Source organism: Ruditapes philippinarum, unplaced genomic scaffold, assembly GCF_026571515.1.
Source record: "Ruditapes philippinarum isolate M1 unplaced genomic scaffold, ASM2657151v2 ctg4703_1_1_1_1, whole genome shotgun sequence".
Taxonomy (NCBI): Eukaryota; Metazoa; Mollusca; class Bivalvia; order Venerida; family Veneridae; genus Ruditapes; species Ruditapes philippinarum.
The window spans coordinates 60,300-81,514 of NW_026853547.1; the positions used below are offsets into that span (position 1 = coordinate 60,300).

The following is a 21,215-nucleotide window of genomic DNA, read 5'->3' on the forward strand; positions in this document are numbered from 1 at the left end:
TAGAGCGACATGATCAATAGTATTAAATGGACTTGTGGAATTTTTGGTATTTTGATCCGAATTAATGGCGCAAGTTTGGACGCGCTTAATTTAAGCTTTTATATGGCCATTTCTTTTCACCGGAAGGTTAACATAGACGTGAAATTATTAGTTTTTTATTGAGAAATTTTATCGTATACTAGTTTAATGGCCATAGGGATGTTTATTTGTTTATGTTAAAATGGTATTTAAATAGACGTTTGAAGTGACAAAATTATAATGACGGTGTATATTTAAGATGCAACGAGGCGCGGCATACCAATGGTAATAGTATAGTCACGCGCGAGTGATTTTACAGGTATAGAGGGGGAAATTTATACCCTTCGTACGACAGCTAATTTACTTATATATCGTATGAACACATAAACGACTGGGACAAAAGTATGTCATCGTTTGTAATAATAAAGTTACGGACTTAAGGCAACAGCAAAATGTTTAATGTCAAATTAATATTTGGAAAACATTATTTTCGGAATACTTTAAATAATTTTCTTAAGTGACGTACTGTACAATTCATATATCACATTTGTTGATAGGATATCAGTTACAGCTGCAAGTCTAATTCTTGAAATGATAGTGTAGTGTTGAAAAATAATAGAGGGATAAAAATATGAACGTTTGTACGCTGTTGTTAGCTATCGTCGCGGTCCATGTACCGCTAGTTAGTGCAGAATGCACGGACGCTGGGGTAATAGTAGTTGCAAGCGTGTTTGCGACCCTCGCGGTCGTCTTCATCGTGCTCGCCATCATCGGATTCTGGATCTGGAAGAGGCGGAAAGGTGCGTCATCTTCGTTATCTCTTAACTGTTAAATTATTTTATTTCCATCACCCTGAAGCCAATTAGATAACGTATCTTTGAATTTAAAATAATTATAGTACTTTATTGTCAAATGTGCTGCACAGCTGCAGGACAAATCTTTGGGCAATTTTCTATACATTGTAATGTGATCATTTAATTTAAATCCATTACGTGTCTTTATGCATGTTAAAGGGAAGAAATGGTGTTTGTTTTATACATGTATACCATGGTTTTAATATTAGTCAAATATTTATTCATGACCCGACATTATTGGTCCGGAATATATTGGTCACTGTTGGCCCAATTTAGCTTTCACACACCACCGCACGAGTTTCCTTTACCAGTTTCACTTCATATATTGTCCAGTGATATAGAGTAGTCCGTATTCTTTATAAATGACCCATTTTAAACATAACTTTCATATATATAATATACTACTTGTAAGAGAGAACTATTAGTTAAGTTAAGTTAAGCACTATCTAATATTAGTTTAGCGCGAGCCATTGACTAGTTTTGTGCGGCCCAATGTTTGTTTCGTGCGATCCAATGTCTCGTGCAGCAGAACGCGACATATATTTGTATAGATATATGAAACCCACGTTTGAATGAATGCTGGTTACGGCTCAATTTTTCGTTTTAAAGAATTTTGAATGAGGAAGTTATTTCTCTTTATTCTTGATCAAATATAGGATCAAATTTAATAAATTGCTCTCTTTATTAGAAAATATGTAGGCCATGAATGTAAACCCTAAAAAAACTTTTTTTAAGAAAAGAAGGTGCATTGTAACACCGCAAAAAGTGCATTCCTGCGTGTATGTGGTTCATTGGACCCGGTATTTAACTCAACTTAACCGGATAAGTTCATTGATTCTATCCAAGTAGCTTAAGAAAATGTAATGTTTTAACCATGCTGAAGCTCGTACCTGAAATAATTATCGCATAAAGAGTACCTAGGGTCTTTCTTTTAACACCAAGTTATGCTGGACCGTCGCCGTAAATACATTAAATAGGCACGTCAACGAAATGTCTAAAAGCTAAGGAGTCTGGTTTAAATATACCCGATGACCTTTGGATGAGGAGACGGTATGTCAAAATGTCAAAAGTACCATACTAAAGGTGGTACAGGCTGTGTTTTTTTATCGCGACTCTGGACAATGTGATAAAAATTGCTCATAAATTTTTATTATAGGTGTAACAAATAATAGAAAGGACCTACATTCATCAATTTCTCACCGCTGTTCTGTCATTTAGCCATTTGTTACCATAGAAACTGCATTACTTAACAAAGTAACAAAAATAATGCGTTAAATGAATTCTTAATGTTGACAACCGTTCATTTTATATTCATTCATAATATTTTCATTACATTATGCCGTGTGTATTTTTAGGTTTCGTCAAACCTGCATAAAAAGTTTAATGTTAATAAAATAATCAAAGGGCTGCAACCTCTGTGGTATTTTCTGATCTTTGCAATCTAAATCATACTGACTATCTGTATGTATTTTCCTATATAAGTTTATTTTTATATACTATAATTAATCTTACGCAGCGACTGCGTCTATAACAGTTTGAGATTGATACATATGGAATTTTGCATGACTAGAGTTGCATCAAAAAATCATTTTCATTTTTTATGACAGCCATACTTTATCCTTGCATATCGTGGCTACTTCCTTACAAAAGACACTTCAAAAAAAAAAAGTTGCCTCGACTAGGATTTGAACCTTGGGCCTCTCACACCCTAAACGAGCGCGCTACCTCTGCACCACGGCGAAGTAATACATAAGTAGCTTGAATAATAACAAATACATTGTAATTCTAAATTGAGAATTTCCATTCCTACTAATTTCGAGGTATTTTCTTCACTATAAACCTGTTGTTTAACACTGATGAAAATAATTTAGCGAAAATCTTCTCGCCAAAACAGTACGACATGTATATATTCCACTATTCGACAGTCAGATTTATGTGTACTACGCTCTGGAGTATTCGGTAATCGACATAGATAAAAATAGCATTTTCATTGATTAAGCTTTACGGAAATAGCCGAACATTTTTCAATGGGTAAAAAAGATATTCATCCGCGAAATTTGTGATTGTAACCTCATATTTCTATTGACTACTCTAAACTTTTAATGCACTGTATTTCGTTAAATGCATACATTAAAAATTATTCTTTATTTTAAATTACTGGTTTTTAAGCAGTTCTGAGCGAGAACTACTTTGCGTTGTTAGGTCTGTTAGAAAAATTTGTGTTAGACCGTGGATGTTAGCTATTTATTTACTGATCTTGCGATCAGAAAATACAAAAACCGGGTCTGTATTGACAGGCGGTCTCTAAAAAAAGTGTATTTGAACAATCATTGACAAACTGGTCACTAATACGCTGTCCGTTTGTGACAAGTTTTCTGTCAGGACCTTATTAAGAGGTGGTCATTTTGTACAGGGTTCACAGTTGTTATTTACTATAAATAGATACCATGTACAGCTTAATTAAGACATTTTCAAAAGTTTTATTAATTAAGAATGTAAAAAATTTAATTCATTCATTTATTACTGGAATAAAATGTAGTTTTATGTCATTGTTTTGACATTATTAGAGCATGTAAGTCACCGTTTGACCTTTGAAATCGTGTCAGCTTTATTTTAAACTTAACAGGATAAATAAACAACCTTCTTCAACATCAACATAGGATTTACTTTTTACAAATTTTGTTATCGTATTTTTAATATTAATGAAGTAAAGTGGCTCGCATACCTTCATATTTCTTGTACCAAGTTCCATAAACAAATATTTCTAGCTTTAAGTAAACGAAAGATCAACATTTTTGTGACTGACTTACTTACTAAAAGGCGAGAGGACAGGTTGGCGGGGTGGCATGGGTAACCGTTATACAAATTACGGTAGGCGAGAAATAGAATTCTAAATGCAAGCAAATAACACCTTGCATTAATATTAATGGGACGCCTTGTCTAACTGAAATGTTATTGGAGGTTTATAACCTCAACAAGTCCTACGTCAAACATTCTTTACTTATGAATGGTGAATGGTTCAGCACTCAGTTAATGGACGATTTATCTAGTGGTCGTGAGTTCGATCTACTGCTACACCGTTGTACAACGGTCATTCAGGCTTGATTGTTAAAGGTGTCCACAATCTTTAACGCGCACAATTCGCCAGCCATGCAGAATATAAAACAAAAATCTTTATAACTGTTATTTCTAAAACTTGTGCATGAATGCAAAAATATTTTGAACTGGAAAAAGCACAAGTACAGGAAATAAACGCTCAACTCATTTCAGAATGTACAACTTTTAAAGTTATCACATGTTTCTTGTTGTTGTTTTAATCTACTTACTAAACAAATGAAATTCATTTAAACACGATTCTTTAGTGTGCTTGCCACTAGTGCAGACCAAGATCAGTCGGCACATCCGTGTCGGCACCGTTCACTATGCATTCAGTACTTTTCTTATTTTTTTTCTTTAGAATGATAAATGATTGAATGATGGGCAAGTCAATTTAAGATAATTAGTATGGTAAGGCTTATTTAAAATGTAAGATTTTCTAAAAATATCAATAAAAACATTAGACGTACTATTTTAAGATCGGTGTAGGCGGTTTCGGTGAGATGCTGTATTTACGGTATGGTGATGTTTTTTGTCAGTTGTCTCAGACGCACTGTCTTACGAGCTTATTAAGTCATTGGACATATGGTAATTCATCATAAAACTGACAAACATGTGTCAAAAAAAACGTTCACTGCTAAGTCCAGTACTTCGCCGTACCTCACCGTAAATACTCATTATATGGGAAAATTGTGTATTCTAACTTATTTTTCTATAAAGCGGTGAATAATGTCAACGAAATGGATGACAAATAAGTTCAAGTAAAGTTTTTCACCTGCGGCATAAATCCGGTATGTCAGTATATGTCGTCTGTATTCGTGTATTACCTGTGAAAAGATAGATATAAAAGTGGCTTGTCACAGTTCATCATCGTCAAGGGTGTTAACCATTTCCCCCATTCACAATATAAACAAATATAGATTTATTTTTACATACATACAATGTAAACATATCTAACTCTTATGCCCATTCAATGGCACAATATGAATAAAAAGTCATTTAATCGTCAATCTAATTCTTTGTTAACCCTAATCCCGCTTAAATTGAAAAATGGACTTATCCTATCTTCTAAGTTTGGAATTTTCCATTATTAATATGAGGGGGTCAACTGTATATCGAACCTGGCTAGAAAGCAGGGAAGTGCTAGTGCAGGCTGGCATGGTTCTATATTAAAGGCATACGAAGTCCGCATCTAGAATTAGCAAATGCTTTATGTATATCTTTAGGGTCTAAAAATATTTCTTTTTAAACTTTTTTGTGATTATACAAGTGTCTTATTTTCGTATTCTGTTCTTTCTTTCTTTCTTTCTTTCTTTCTTTCTTTCTTTCTTTCTTTCTTTCTTTCTTTCTTTCATATAATTATGGCCAATATATACATATGTATGCAAATTTGATAAGTGAACAGACGGACAAATAAACAAACAAACACATGGTTTAATGTAACATTACCTCTAGCAAAATATAATTCTTTTGTATTAAAAGTGATTTTAATGATTGACCTAATTTTTGTTGCACGTGCAAAGGAATGTGCATACGTAAAGTGGATAGAGTCTTTAGATTAAGATCTACTGAAATTCTCTTCGCTCTTTATATTATATAAATTAGTGACTCTATACCCTATCTTATTATGCCACCTATCGTTATATACATGTATATTCGTATTGATTTGACTACAAACGAAAAATTTTAACATTTGGTATGGCAATATTTCAAACAAACCATGTAAATAATAAATTAACATTTTTTCTTGAAAATAAAAATATGTTTAAACAATAAATTATGGTTCTGCCGTCTTTTAAATTTACAATATACATGTAAATACTTTAAAGTTTAAAGAAGTTTAACCATATTTCAAACTGACATTTAAAAAATGCTTTGTCCGCATTTGAAATGTGCGTATAGTTTTACCATCTTCTACCAAGCAAACAATATAAACAATAAATTGCGGTTAAACCATCACCCAACTGTACACACATCTAGTGTGGACAAATCAGCTGTTTTAAATATAGGTCATATTGCCTTAAATTTATCTTATTATCTTGTATAATCTTGGTTTGGACATCTTTTTGATTAATCAACCTTTTAGAAGATTAATTAAGGAGCTCATTATTAGTATTAAGGTGGTACTCAGCGTTGGCATACTACGGTAAAGTATTATGGGTCATCTGGGAAGGTAGTTCAGAAGTAGCACTGTCAGATAAAAAAGATGCTATGGTTTCGAGTTCGGTACCCGGCCATGCCACCTAATATGACTAAAAATCGGCCAAATAATACATGTAGCAAAAAACTGAACGCTTATATAGTGGAGTTGCCTACATGGGTTTCTGATGGCGTCTGAACTAAAAACCCCACTTCCAAAATAAACAAACACAAACAAAAACAAACAAACAAAACAAACAAACAAAAACACCACCAACAACAACAAAGGGCGAAAAGCAACATGTACACTTGACGTCTTGTCGCGTGAATGATAATGTACGATTTATTGATCAAAAATAGAATAGGCTACTTTAAGCCCGATATATACCCCTTTTCTTAAGTATTTAATAAAAGTTATTTCATACATGCACCTTATGTTTGTATATAGTTTAAACTCCTCAGGTTATAGTGTAATCTCATTGTCCAAACATGTTTTCTGTTGTAACCGAGATTAAATACACTTGTGACAATTAAATTTTATAAAAGCTATCAATTTTACAAATATTTCATATTATCCTTTTTATAATCCCTTAAGGAAACAAATTGTCACAAAAGGCTCATCGACCACCTTTGTATTTTGATAACTTATAATAACGTTAAGAGTGTTATTGTATATCACCTATTTATGAAATAGATACTCGAATTAGACAATCTAAGGTTGAAGACCACTATATATATTTTCCTACTAAAATGAAATTAATAAAATAATGTTCTGCATGTATGAGATATTGTATGTTAACAGATTTCAATGAAAATACGTTTTTTCAGCTACTATGAAATTAGAAAATATGGTGTTAGCCGGTATATACGTACATGTAAGCATTCCGATAGTAAGTAAATGCTGTATCATCAGCCCCATAAATATTTGTTTCGTCTTCCTACAGGCGCTTGTCACTTTTATTATTATCATGAAAAACATTACATAGACGCTTTTATTTGATCATCCGGGAATATTGTACTCAGATACAAAATAAATATGGAATATCTGTATGAATACATTATGTAAATGAACATATTTAGCCTTAAGTGATTGCAGCCCTTTAAATCTGTTAGTCTTCGAATAAGGAATAATAGCCGAGGACGTTCCGATTGTAGTGATTGCTCAGATTGCCCGGATGTGCTGGCTGGACTGGTTCTATGCTGGTGTTAAAGGCAAATCTTTATCATCGCTGGAAATCACATATGTCGTCTCGGCATATACTCATAGATATCATAATCTCTTTTTCAAGATTTTAACACGATATGAAGGCAATAAATAGATCTAGTGAAATATTTTTGCCAAGAGCTGAGCAAAATATATCTAATTTAGAAATATGCAAAGAAATTATAAAACAATCCTAAAGACGTACTTTCTCAATCGGAAACATTTCGGCTTAAATTATCAATAATATCCGAAGTTTGACGGAAAGGGGGGCCGAGATGATGCGATTGAAGTTTTCTGATAAATGACTTTAGAGTCCTTTGGCGATGGCTACCTTATGTAAACAACAGGGGACTTCTGTAGAGAAAATCAAGATATATTAAAATTTAATTTTGCAAAACATCCATGAAAATCTGGAGGATAATTTTAATCATTCAGCCTACTTTTTGTTATGAAATACCAAGAAAATAAAAGTTGATTTTTTATTTTTGATGGGACAGACTACGCAAAGGTGAAGCTTTTTGATGATTTTAGATGGATAGTTTGTCTAGTTGATGGGTAATTTTGAATTCCCATCATTTTTACTGTATCTGACCAGGTCATCTATTTAGTTTTCATAAATAACATGTCACCATGATTGATCACAAATTATAACACTGACTGATCAGTTCAACGATACTCTTTAAATGTATAAGATAACAAAAATGTTTTGAAACATGTACATACACCATCCGATAACATTTTGATATTACATGTATTTGTATAAAATATTTTCTGAGACATTTTTAGGTAAAGATTTGTCTCACACGCGGCAAAATGTGAAGACGTATTTTCATCAATGTAGTCTAGGAAGTTAAGAACACAACACAACACAACACAACACCACACCACACCACACCACACCACACCACACCACACCACACAACACAACACAAACACAGTACAACTGAACACGGACACAACACAAACACGGACACAACACAAACATAGTACAATAGAAAACAAACACACGACGAACACAAACACAGAACAACACAAACACAGTACAACAGGACACACAACAAAAACACAGCACCACACAACACATACAACTAAAAGACAGAACATGACAAATATTTTATTCAGACACAATATCCCCATAAACAAAGAATCATACTTTATCAATATAATAATAATACATGATAAAACAAAGCTATTACGTAATAAAATTAATTAAAGAGAATATGATGAAAATATTTGAGTATTTGATCCTGATGATGTTATTGAAGTTAGCTCAAATGAATAGATAGATATACAGGCATGGCTTCATTTTGTAACATATACTTATTTTCTTAGGCTACTTATTTTTGAAAAAAGACAGAACGCTGATAAATGATTCTGTGTCGTCTGCAAAGAAAATTTAACAGTAGATTTTTTTAGAATGACAAAAAATGACTGATTGATAAGCACGAAAACTTCTTTTAGCAATGGAATCTGGTGCTCTGACAATGTGTTTTCCGTAGGCTCCGTAAAGTTCGGGTGTTTCCGGAGGCTCCGTAAAATACATAATTTTGGAAATGAAAACTTGCCGATTATATTCGATTTGGATGCTGCGTTGCGTGTTAATTTGTTGATTTTGTGGTTATCGATCGAAAACTCGCTTTTTACAATTTGTCTTGTTCGCACCAGTGACAAATGTTAAGAAACCGTTTGTTTTCAGTCACATAAATGTCAGTTTTAAATTTATTATATCGATAAAAAGTTTCGTATTACAATCAAGATGGTTTTGATAAGTAAGAATAGGGTCTTTAAGTTCAAATATGAAAATCTTCAACGTGAAATATTCAGTCCCTTCATTTATAGTTTCCATTTTGAATGCTAAAACCGAATAACCGTCAGCGGCATACATGTGCAAATGAAAAAAAACTCAGTTCAATAATTTAAGTTAGCACATTTTGGGATAATTAGTACACTTAGTAAAGTGATTTGCATGTTTTTACAAACCTGTCTCTGGTATTGACAGAACAGAACATATTTTATCCTGTTCTGTTTTGTTATTGATGAAGTATTTAGCGGGAGGAGTGGTGGTTATTAGCGAAACGTATCTTACATCTTTATAAAACAAACGACTATAAAAACATATGCAGCTATGTTAGTTTTAGTTTAGGCAAGAATTGTTTTATCAAATGTGTTCCCGAAATATTTATTTTCGTTCATGCATTTTTTGTGTGAAAATTTGGCTCAAAAACTACTTTTATACACATTTGAGAGTATAGTGGGATATCCCCGTGTCCAAATGGGTCAGTTAGCTGACTACAAATCTCGTTTCTGTTTCGGGCGTTTAGATCTTCAGTGTGATTATGTTATCAATTTATCGTATTAGGAAATTTAGTGATTCTGCATAGATGCCCACCAGAGTAAATAAATAAAAAAAAACAGACAAAAAAAAACAACAACAAAACAGACAAAAAAAACCGCATAAACAGGCATCTGGATCTTCCACCAACACACCTTCAGGTGGAAGTCGCCGTTAGACCTTTTACTGTTACGACGTTGCAAGCTTGTAAAATTGTCGTCTGGAAAAAAGTCGTCTCCTTATTAATTAAAAAAAATCTTATCCAGGTTTCTCGAAATGAAAATATATATGACGGCCGACTACTATTAAAGCATCTTGGAACCTAACACGAGATTGAGGTTTTCGGCTTGTACAAAGCTGTTTGCAAATGATATTCTGGTCGCTATCAACAGACAAAATTTGAGCCGTGTCACGACAAAACCAACATAATGGGTTTGCGACCAGCATGGATCCAGACCAGCCTGCGCATCCACGCAGTCTGATCAGTATCCATGCTGTTCGCTATCAGTTTCACTACTTGTTATAGGGTTTGTAAGCGAACAGCATGGATCCTGATCTGACTGCGCGGATGCGCAGGCTGGTCTGGATCCATGCTGGTCGCAAACGCACTATGTTGGTTTTGTCGTGACGCGGCTCAAATGGTTATAAACAAATATGCACCATGTTGTTTCACTATTAATATAACATAATGAAGAAAATAATATTATCATTCATAAATAAAACAAAAGATATGCAACTTGTTTACTCTTCTATAATTGTGTTAAATACTTTATCTACATGTGTATTTTCAGACATTCTGAAGCCGGAGAAGTTGAAGTCTGACAGCCCAGACGACAACGAGAGAAAGAATGGCAGCAAGTTTGGTTACTTCAACCCAGCGTTTGATGTTGAGAATGGGGACGGTAAGCTATTTAATGTTTGAGGTTATCTCAAAGTTTTTAGCAAGTTAATTATTGAAAATTGTCTTGGATATGATGTAGACAGAACATGAATGTGGTCCGTTGAATAATGTACATAGATCTACCGTTTTTGTCGAGGGATGGTAAATTAAGAGTATATCTTAAATGGAAAAGTGCGAGATTTAAAAAGGTTTGGCTTGTATAAAGGAATGAAAGTATGTTGGGAAGGTAGGAAGGTCACTGACATGAATGTGGAACATTATATTATGAAATAAGGATAAACACCAATGAATGAAGTAATACTATAACACTATGTTTATATAATATAGAAACACGAGACACTGATCTAGAATGATGTAAGGACTATTAGTATGTCAAATTTGTGTTTAACAATTTACAATCCAAAAAGAAATATATTTGTCCATAAATTTCACTACTAAATCAAAGCTACTTTAAGATTTTTATACCCGAATCTTTGGCATTTTGGTTATGTTTTATGTATGATAAAAGCGAAATTTGTAAATTAATAGAGAAGGTGAATCTTAAAAAGTTTATAACTTTTCATAATAAAGATGGATGGAAAGTACATCAACCCTGCAAACAGAAAGGAACCGTTAATTTGAAAACAATTATATTGTAAAATAGAGAAAAACGGAATCCCTAAATAAAATTCCAACACCACAAAATTGAAAAAGTTGCAGGCTCGGTTTGATTGAGAGTCTGTTCATGGACGGTACTTGAAAGTGCAAGTTACCGTCCACGCCCCCTAGCACCGGCTTTAGCTGAATTCAACATTAAATCATGTAATAACATTTAATAGGTTTCTTATATCAAAGAAGATGTGCCTTGAATGAAATATGTTGACAATAGTATGAAATATTAGGAAAAAAACGATCAACTAAATCTTTCTTCAGTTCTCTAAAATATTACAGGGAAATCTTTAACACATGTATGAACACATGTCTAATTCATTCCAAATCTATATATGCACCATTTGATGTAAAAGTTGTACATGTATAATCTTTTGAAGTGAAAAGAATTAACCAAACAATCATATGTTTCAGGTGACTCATCCCTGGATTATAAAGATGGAAAGAACACAGTAAGTTAAGTTCTGCAATTGTAAAAAAAAACAACGACAACAAAAAAAAACATAGTGTTCATTTTGATCCAAAGTCGTTTCTTATACAGTTCTACTTACTGCCAAAAGTAAATAGAGTAAATGAATTTCCTTTGTGTTACAATATTGTTCCACCCGGTCAAATACGGGGTTGACATAGCCACAGGTAAACGTTGCGTGGCCATGACTTACACTATACCCCCATCCCCCCTCTACAACCCAAAACCCTAAAAAAAATTATGAAAAAAAATAATTTTATGACTAAAATATTATAAAGGTATTTTACTCTACTTTCATTTTTCATAGAAATATCACTAGCATCTCAATTATCAGCGCATATTTTCATCAATTTTTCACCAATCTTAACAATCTTGGTCTCAAATCTTAGATAAATAAATACTCTTTAAGAAAACAACACTGGCACCTTCGCTGATTATACGTAGCAAGAAATATCCAAGCCCAAACTGTCAACAAATGAAACTCGGAAGAGATCTGATTGCACCGTTTCGGTAAAACTCTCACGAGTAAAACACACTAAATTCACCGTGAAAGAATATTTCTTTGTATTGCGCATTTAAATATGATAAAATTAAGTTATTATTTGTAATAATTGTTCAATCAAAGCATCATATGAAACTATAACGCACCTTTTTTCCTATATGTCAAATTCTCAATCCAAAATGAAAGTAAATTGGCACAGCAGAGTTGTTTCCCTTTAAGTATTTTCATTGGTCCGAGGTTTTCATGTGACCAATGAAAATACTCCATTTGAAAACAATCTGCAGGCCCATTTTACTATATACCTAAATACGCAATACAAAGAAATATTCTTTCACGGTGAATTTAGTGTGTTTTACTCGTGAGAGTTTTACCGAAACGGTGCAATCAGATCTCTTCCGAGTTTCATTTGTTGACAGTTTGGGCTTGGATATTTCTTCCTACGTATAATCAGCGAAGGTGCCAGTGTTGTTTTCTTAAAGAGTATTTATTTATCTAAGATTTGAGACCAAGATTTTTAAGATTGGTGAAAAATTGATGAATATATGCGCTGATAATTGAGATGCTAGTGATATTTCTATGCAAAATGAAAGTAGAGTAAAATACCTTTATAATATTTTAGTCATAAAAAAAAAAAATTTTTTCATATTTTTTTTTTAGGGTTTTGGGTTGTAGAGGGGGATGGGGGTATAGACTAAGTCATGGCCACGCAACGTTTACCTGTGGACATAGCATGGAATCTATATACGTGTTTGTCAAAGGGAGGTTACTCCGCTTGTCTTGTTTCTCGAATATCCGCTCAGTTATTCAAGCTTAGACTAAAATTTGTTCATTTATACATGACATATAGTATATAAAGTAGTTTACCCAAAGGTTTTATAATGTATGGCATTCTTTATATATGGCATTTTTATATATTTCATTTTGATATGAACCATTTTTGGGAAAATACAAATATAGCTGTCAACGAACTGAAATTGTACTATTTACCTCCCTTGGTGACATACCGTTAGTCAATGTTAGGAAAGGTCACAAGGAATGAAACGGGAAGAATATTCAAATTATACAGGTCGAAAGTTATTGTAATAGAAAACGTAATGCTCTTGTTAAAATGTATACGGAAAAGATGATAAAATTGAAAGCAATATCAATGAAATTGATTGATGTTTAATGGCTTTTCAGATTGCTCATATATGTAATTTTATTTATATGTTAGGTAATGATAAATACAAAGTTAGAATATATTTGAGGTAAACCAGTGTTAGCAACCAGTCATTTCCTTTCAGTTACGTGTTAAAAATGTACGTTACTTTACTTTCCGGATTTTCAACGTTAGTCCAAACAAATGGAAATGAATATCTAAAATAATGAAAATTTCTGAAACTGCCAACTGCAATCACGTTCTGATATGAAAACTGTTATGTACATTTTAAATAAGACTGCATGTTTTCTAACTTATCATTTGATTTCTTTCAGTTTACAAATGTACAAGACAGAGATCTTGCTAAGAAAACATGGTCCTCGCTTCCGCCCTCAGATATGCCAAACGTTCGACAAAGAAAGAGTTCATTAGGGTCACTGGATAAATTTATGGCTGTAAGTGAAATGTACAAAAAGCTTTCGTCTATTGTTAAATCGATATACTAACTCTTTGAACTGGGTGCGAAGTACATGTAGGTATTTTAGACTCGACATTGAGGGGCAATTCTTACTGACCTGTACTCATCTTTACTGGCACGGACCTAACTTGCCTCTGTCATATTCTAAATGAACTTAAAATTGAATTTTAAAACGGACTTTAATTCAGTTTAAGTCCGTGATTTGATTGATAGAGATATCATGTTTTTTTTAAGTTGCAATGAGTTCATTTGTTCTTGTTTGAAACATTATAATATTGTATTTAGGAAAGTTTAAATGAATTTTTATTTATTCAGTTTTCAATGTATACATGCTCTTCTTATGGTCTCTCAAAACATGCAACATACATTAAGATATTTGTTGCAGCTTTATATACAGGTATCTTTATGGAATCGTTGAAGTGTACTTTCTTTCTATATTTCAACAAAGCTATGACATTTTTTTTTTGAAAATCCCATTCCATGAATAAAATATTGCGCTAAATATAACAGACAAAATCTAAACGTGTGTTTTATTCTCTACTTTGTGTTGGGATTTTTTTGACACTCTCTTCTCTTTTGTGAACATTGGGCACCTTGAAAGAAAAACTTTGTTGAAATTTCTATCCCAACACATGTGTAAATATACAAATTACTTCAATTTACGCCGTGATATAGTTTCTTTTTCAATTTAATTCTATTTTTATTGTACACGCATTGAATCTAAAAATGGCGAATTTTAACTGATGGACGTGCGTGTTTATAATATCATCAGGCAAGAAATATTCCGTTTGTTGTCATTTCCAATACACTTTTTTGCTTCCTTGACTCGTTAATGATGTAATAATAATCATTTGATATCGATATGATAATAGCTCATTTAAAATCGATATAACTCATTTGATATCGATATGCACTGTAATAATAACTCATTTGATATCGATATAATAACTAATTTGATATCGATATAATAATAACTGATTTGATATGATAAAAACTCATTTGATATCGATATAATGGTAATTTATTTGAGAACCTATATACGTTTTTACAGGACTCTAATACAGAGGAGGTATGGTTGACCAGCCAGGATTTTATTGGTCTTGGGTTCAATATAGCCGGTAGTATGAGGGACGGTATCTTTGTAAGCCAGGTTCACAACCGTGGTCCGGCTAAAGAGTCCGGAAAATTTCAAGTCGGTAAGAACGATTATGAAAAAATGTACTTTTTAGCTCGACTATTCGATAAGAATAAGTAAAACTATTGTAGTCACCCGAGCGTTTGCGTCGGCGTAACCACTTATGTTAATCTTTTTACACCACCATCACATATTTTCAAAGTCCATTGACATATGGACACTTGTTCACCATCATAACCCCAACCTGTACATATCAAATTATGCCCCTTTTTCGACGTTAAAGTTTTTGTAATACCTCAATTATTTTCAAAGTCCATTGAAATATGGCTTTGAAACTTTGTCCACTTGTTCACCATCATAACCCCAACCTGTAGACAGGAGGAGGTAACTGTATCAAGCATTTTGACAAAATTATGCACTTTTTTGGACTTAGAATTTACGTTAAAGTTTTTGTAATACCTCAAATATATTTAAAGTCCATTTACATATGGCTTTGAAACTTTGCACACTTGTTCACCATCATGACCCCAACCTGTAGACAGGAGGAGGTAACTCTATGAAGCATTTGGCAGAATGAAGCCCCTTTTTCAACTTAGAACTTTATTTGATTTAAGTTTGCATACCACCTCAGATATTTTCATATTCTATTGACATCTGGCTTTGAAACAAGTGGAAATTTATACTCTTCTTTGAGAGCGTAATAGGACTCACTTCAAGGCCTATAACTGTAACATGGATTTACAGAAAATTTTTGCCCTTTTGTTAACTTAACATTTTACATTATCAAGGCTTTTATACTATCAAGCACTAAGAATAGTCGAGCGTTGCTGTCCTATTGACAGCTCTTATTTATTTTATAACCTCTTGATTTTTTCAAGAATATTTCGTTACGGAGTCATTTAAAAAGACAGGAATTTACACTCATTACCTGGTCCTTTTTATAATTGTACTTCACCCTTAGCCTACTGGTAGCAACAGATTCTACATGTGCGACCAGTGTAAACCAAGATCAGCCGGCACATGGTCTGCACTGTTCGCCATTCAATCGGTTCCTATGTTACTATTTTGATTTCCCCCTAAAATGATAAATGGTTTTATCCCAAGATGGATAAGTCCATTCACGATATTTAGCACGATAAGAGGTAATTGTAAGAAATCATTCATTGATATGGAAAAAAAAACTGTTGAATTAATGAATTTATTTGTGTTTTCAGGGGACAGAATCATGAATGTCGGGATTTCCTTTGAAAATATGGTGTACGAGGACGCCCTTACAATTCTTAGTTATGCTTCCCCATATCCGGTCAGAGTGACGCTGCAAAAACAGCAGACAATGCCGAAAAACCGGAAGTTAAGTGACGTCAGAACAAACTTAAATCATCCCTTATATAGAAGTCAGTCTGTAGAGGTCCTAGGCGCACACATTAACGAGACACCATTTTATCCGAAACGGGCAGCCAGTGAAATGCGTTACTGTCCGAAGAATCAGGCTTATAGTAAGGAAAGGAACGCAAGTTTCAACGAAAATATTATAACTGAAGAATTAGGGAACGGTTCAATACAACTTGACAATGAGGTTTTTGAAGTAACAGCACCAAAGACCAGTGTTGTTGTACACAGTGAAATCACTAATAAAGGAGTGCCTGACGAAAATACGTCAGTAGGTGCGAACAATATCACAACTAATTTAGGTTTTGACAACTCTACTAGTGAAAACAAACCATTTAATTCCGACGATGAATTACCAAAACAACAGTTTATAGACCCTTTTGAAACATTAACAGAACAAGATAAACTTGACATGTTGCGACTCAGTTACACTGATCCTGATGCCGCTATTGACGTGGAAAAGCAACAAAAATCTGCAGATGCTAGCATTGATCTTAGAAGTGTACCACTCAAACCAGAGCGGAAGAAAAAGAGAAGTTCCACAAATAGCACCCCTCTCCATAGCGACAGTGAGGTTCAAGGTAGCTCACCATCATCGCCAGTTCAAAATTTAAATGATGATGATAATGTGTTTAGTTCATCATTACTTCCGCCGTCTGAAGCCCCACCTCCAATCCCGGAAATTGACATGGAAGAGTTATCTCCCTCCAAGGCGAACATCGCTGAAGTGCCGCCTCTGATTACAGTACACGATAACGAGGCCGAGGAAAATTTCATTCTCCCAGAGACAAGAGCGCGGAATATTGCAATTGGCAGTAATTCTATTGAGTTTCATCAAAGAACTGAAACAGTTGAAGATATCTCTATCAAGGATGATGATTCTGTCGAAGATTCATCTGAATTCAAAAATCAAAACAGAAATAAAACAGATGCCAGTATACCAGACGATGATTCCAGCCAGGTCGTAGAAGAAAATTTCACAGCTACGCAAATTCAAAAGGATAAGAGTGTTCCTTTAAGATCGAACATATTTGCACAAAATGAAAAGATTGATACATTAGCAAATGCTTCTGTAACAACTACGAAAAATGTCAGTGACGACATACCTAAATCAGAGGCGGATGATGATAACACCGAGTTGCCAAATCACCTACATCAAGAAGCTGACACTGATAAAAGTTTCACAGAGTTAGATGGACTTCTTTCGCTTGATAAAGAGTCTGTAATTTTCAAAGAATCCTTTCCAAGTAAAAATGCTAAGGAAAAAGAAAATAGTTATGCTTATGATATTTCTGTGACTGAACTTGAGGCCATGGAAAGAACGGCTATTGAGGAAGAACGCAAAAAACAAGGATCGCCAAACAAAAAAGGGGGTATAGCTTTTGAAGTAAGAGACGATTTTGTTACTGGTGAATTAAGAACTGTGAATCATTTAAATATTCATAAAACAAGATCATATGATACAAGTTTAAGTGATGACAGAAATATAACAAGAGATATTTCTCCACAACGACCTACCTCATTTAAAGGTAATGATAAGATACGGAATGAAAATGATGATAGTTTCTTTGAATGGTCAGGAAAACGGCTAGTTAGATCAGGTTCTTTTACTGAAATACCTCAAGGCGATACAGACAAAGAATGGACTGATGAAAAACATCTTGTAGAGGACGATGCTTTGATAGAAAAGCATATCCATGAAGACTCTATGTCTTCGAGTTTAAAGAAACTAACTAAAGCTACGTTTGTCACCTCTAATCGGACTATAGAAAACGCAGAGGAAAATGAACAATTATCGGATTCAGACTCGCAATGTAGGTCATTATCAAGTTCTTTTTCAAGCAGAGACAGTCCACCACCTGGCGAAAGCATGGGAGGAATGACAAATATCAAAGATAGCAATAATCAGGGTCGAGATGCGTCACCCGAGGGTCGGGATTTGTCACCTGACACCTCAAAACACACAAATACACCCTTAATCAACATGAACTCAGATGTACAAGATGGGTTATCAACAGGTAACGATCAGACAATTATAGTAAAGATACATACAATGGGTGATTCAGAGGAGGAATGTTAAACTTTTGACTTGATGACAAAAATGGTGATCAAAGTCATGTTCAAAAGTGTTCATATGTTATTTTTATTTCAAATGTAATGGTTACAGTGCATCAGGAAAACAACATGTTCTAATTCTTCAGGCTTACCTTTACACTCATTTATTATCTATGTTTATTAACTTAATGGATTTATTAACATGTAACGTTACGTTTTTTTTTCTTAAACGTTTTGTTTTAATACTATTTTCAACACAATCTTTAATTTATACTCAAGCTATTTTTTTTTAATCATTTTTAATCCACAAATTTATTTTCTAGTGTTAATGTGCATGTGCGTTATGTTGTTTATTGTTTATTTGTTTTACTGACCTCAGTTTTAATGTTATATATAGTTTAAAGTGAGTTTACAGCATAATTATCTAAATGAAAAATAAAATTTCGTTTAAATTGTTTTGTTTTTTAACGTATGGTTGTTAAAATAGACTAAAGCAATTTTAAATTAAGATGATTCCTATGTTGAAGTTCAGTAAAATTTAAACATCATTATTTCTTTTAATTCAAATTTATTTGATGAAAAATAATAAAATGAGCCGTGTCATGACAAGACCAACATAATGGGTTTGCGACTAGCATGGATCCAGACCAGCCTGCGCATCCGCGCAGTCTGATCAGGATCCATGCTGTTCGCTTATCAACTCTATTACAAGTGGAGAAACTGACAGCGAACAGCATGGATCCTGATCAGACTGCGCAGATGCGCAGGCTGGTCTGGATCCATGCTGGTCGCAAACCCACTATGTTGGTTTTGTCGTGACACGGCTCAAATGTCAAAGGAAGTGGTATATAGGGAGTAATGTAGATAATACGAGAATACATGCCACTAAGTACTACATGTATATTTCAGTATTTTGTTAAGAAGTATGAAAATCTTGGGAAAAAGTGATCCCTCGGAAGCATTTGATAACCACAACAAATTTGCATGCATACTCGGTTTGATTGAGGCTGTATATGAGGGATAATGAAAACGTGCAACATCTCTCACGTCCCCTAGCACTAATATTGATTCAGTATTGGTCGTATCTATAAACAAAAATGTTGCCCAGATGATAAGAATCAATGCAATTAACAAATATTTATACAGTTGCATCATAAATATATTATAAATTCAATGGTATTATGTTCTAATGATACTGTTGATTATCATGATTATTTTGTTACTGTTTAACTGGTTCATTTTTATTGCCAAAAACTATTATCATTCTTATAACAACAACCAACGCCCTTCCTTTTTTCTTCAAAAGCCTTACTGTTAAAGTAATATTAAAGTAACTATTACTAACTATATCAAACATAGAAATCACAAGCGTGTGTCATACATGTATATTTACATTGTATTACGATTTTTATGCATATGGGTCTGTATTTTATTACTACATGGGTCTGTATTTTATTACTACATTTTTATATATTGTTTTGCACTCTTTTATTATGATATTAAATACTTCACTTACGTTTTGTGTTTTTTTTGCAATAAATTGTTATGTTTGATCAATGTAAAATACCGGCTTCCTCACGATTGTCAGGGGAATTACAGCGTTCGTCGGCGTTATTTCCTAGCAGCATTTCAGAATCATATACATGTGCTACATATGATAACATTGTTGATATATTTAGTGATGTTTATATATATATTATCGTTTTTTATTGTGGATAATGTGACTAAGTAATATATTATTATGGATTTACAATAAAAAATAAAATTATATGTCATTTTTTTTTTTATTTGTATGTTAAGTTGTGTTTGTTCAAAGAGCGAACGAAGAACACGGTGGAGTCCGGAGGCAGCATCAAACAGTTTGTTTCTATGACAATAGGACTAATGAAGTGTGTTGACTTTAGTCATGACACCACATTGTTTTAAGCTACTAAAGCAACTCAAATGAATACCAGCTCGATATTTCCCGTTTTACAAAAGGAAAATACATGATACTCGAACCTATATGTATTGGCCTCTCAACTAAAGCTAAATCATAACTTAAAATCATTATTGTCGACATCGTTTTCAGTTTTTATTAAGCGTGTGATCCAGTCACCAGCCTCTCATCTAAGCCTCTTAAACATCAACCATTCTTATGTAATGAACACAATTCTGATATGGAACCCTACGAAAAGAATGTTGAACATTATTTCATAGCAGGAATTACCTCTAGCAAATAATAAAAAAAAATGAAACAGAATGATAAGCAGCAACGTCTGAAATCGGTGTTTTGTAACTAAGATATAATTGTGCTACGGATGTGAACGAAACATCATCATTTTCTGACTTGCTGAGTGTGGCGCCGATAAATGTCGCAACGCCGCTAAATGTCGCAACCGCCGCTAAATGTCGCATCATTGCCGCTAAATGTCGCAACCGCTGCTAAATGTCGCAAAATCATTTGCCGTTAAATGTCGCAATGTTAACGTTAAATGTCGCACGAATTTCCCTTACCGTTAAATGTCGCAACACTACCGTTAAATGTCGCAAGATGTAAATTCATGTTAAAATCATGATTAAAGTATTATTATATTACTTTTTAACATTCTCATAGTTAATTTTATTGTAATTGTCATCTTTGTTTTACTTGTTTTCTTTTATGAACCTAAATATCGACGTTTTGAGCTGCTATATAATGTAATTTTTAGGCTAGAAAGGATAATTGATACTAATTTCTCAATAGATAAGTATTTTTCTTTTGTTTCCCATTTTCATTTGTAACCCTGATTGACAACAGATTAAAGGTATAATGGTATTGTCGCTCTCAGAATTTGGTTTAAGTAATTTCATTTATTTTCTCAGACACTACCGAATT

The 21,215-nt window shown here is 33.4% G+C and overlaps 1 protein-coding gene across 1 annotated transcript; it reads left to right on the forward strand.

The window, feature by feature from the left end:
- On the forward strand, positions 1 to 20,128 carry LOC132737170 (uncharacterized). The gene is made up of 6 exons (XM_060724421.1): positions 1 to 818; positions 10,435 to 10,545; positions 11,607 to 11,644; positions 13,637 to 13,756; positions 14,831 to 14,975; positions 16,129 to 20,128. Exons 1-6 carry the CDS (start codon positions 650 to 652, stop codon positions 18,381 to 18,383), a joined length of 2,838 nt encoding a protein of 945 aa, XP_060580404.1. The 5' UTR covers positions 1 to 649; the 3' UTR covers positions 18,384 to 20,128.
- Positions 20,129 to 21,215: the final 1,087 nt, after the last annotated feature.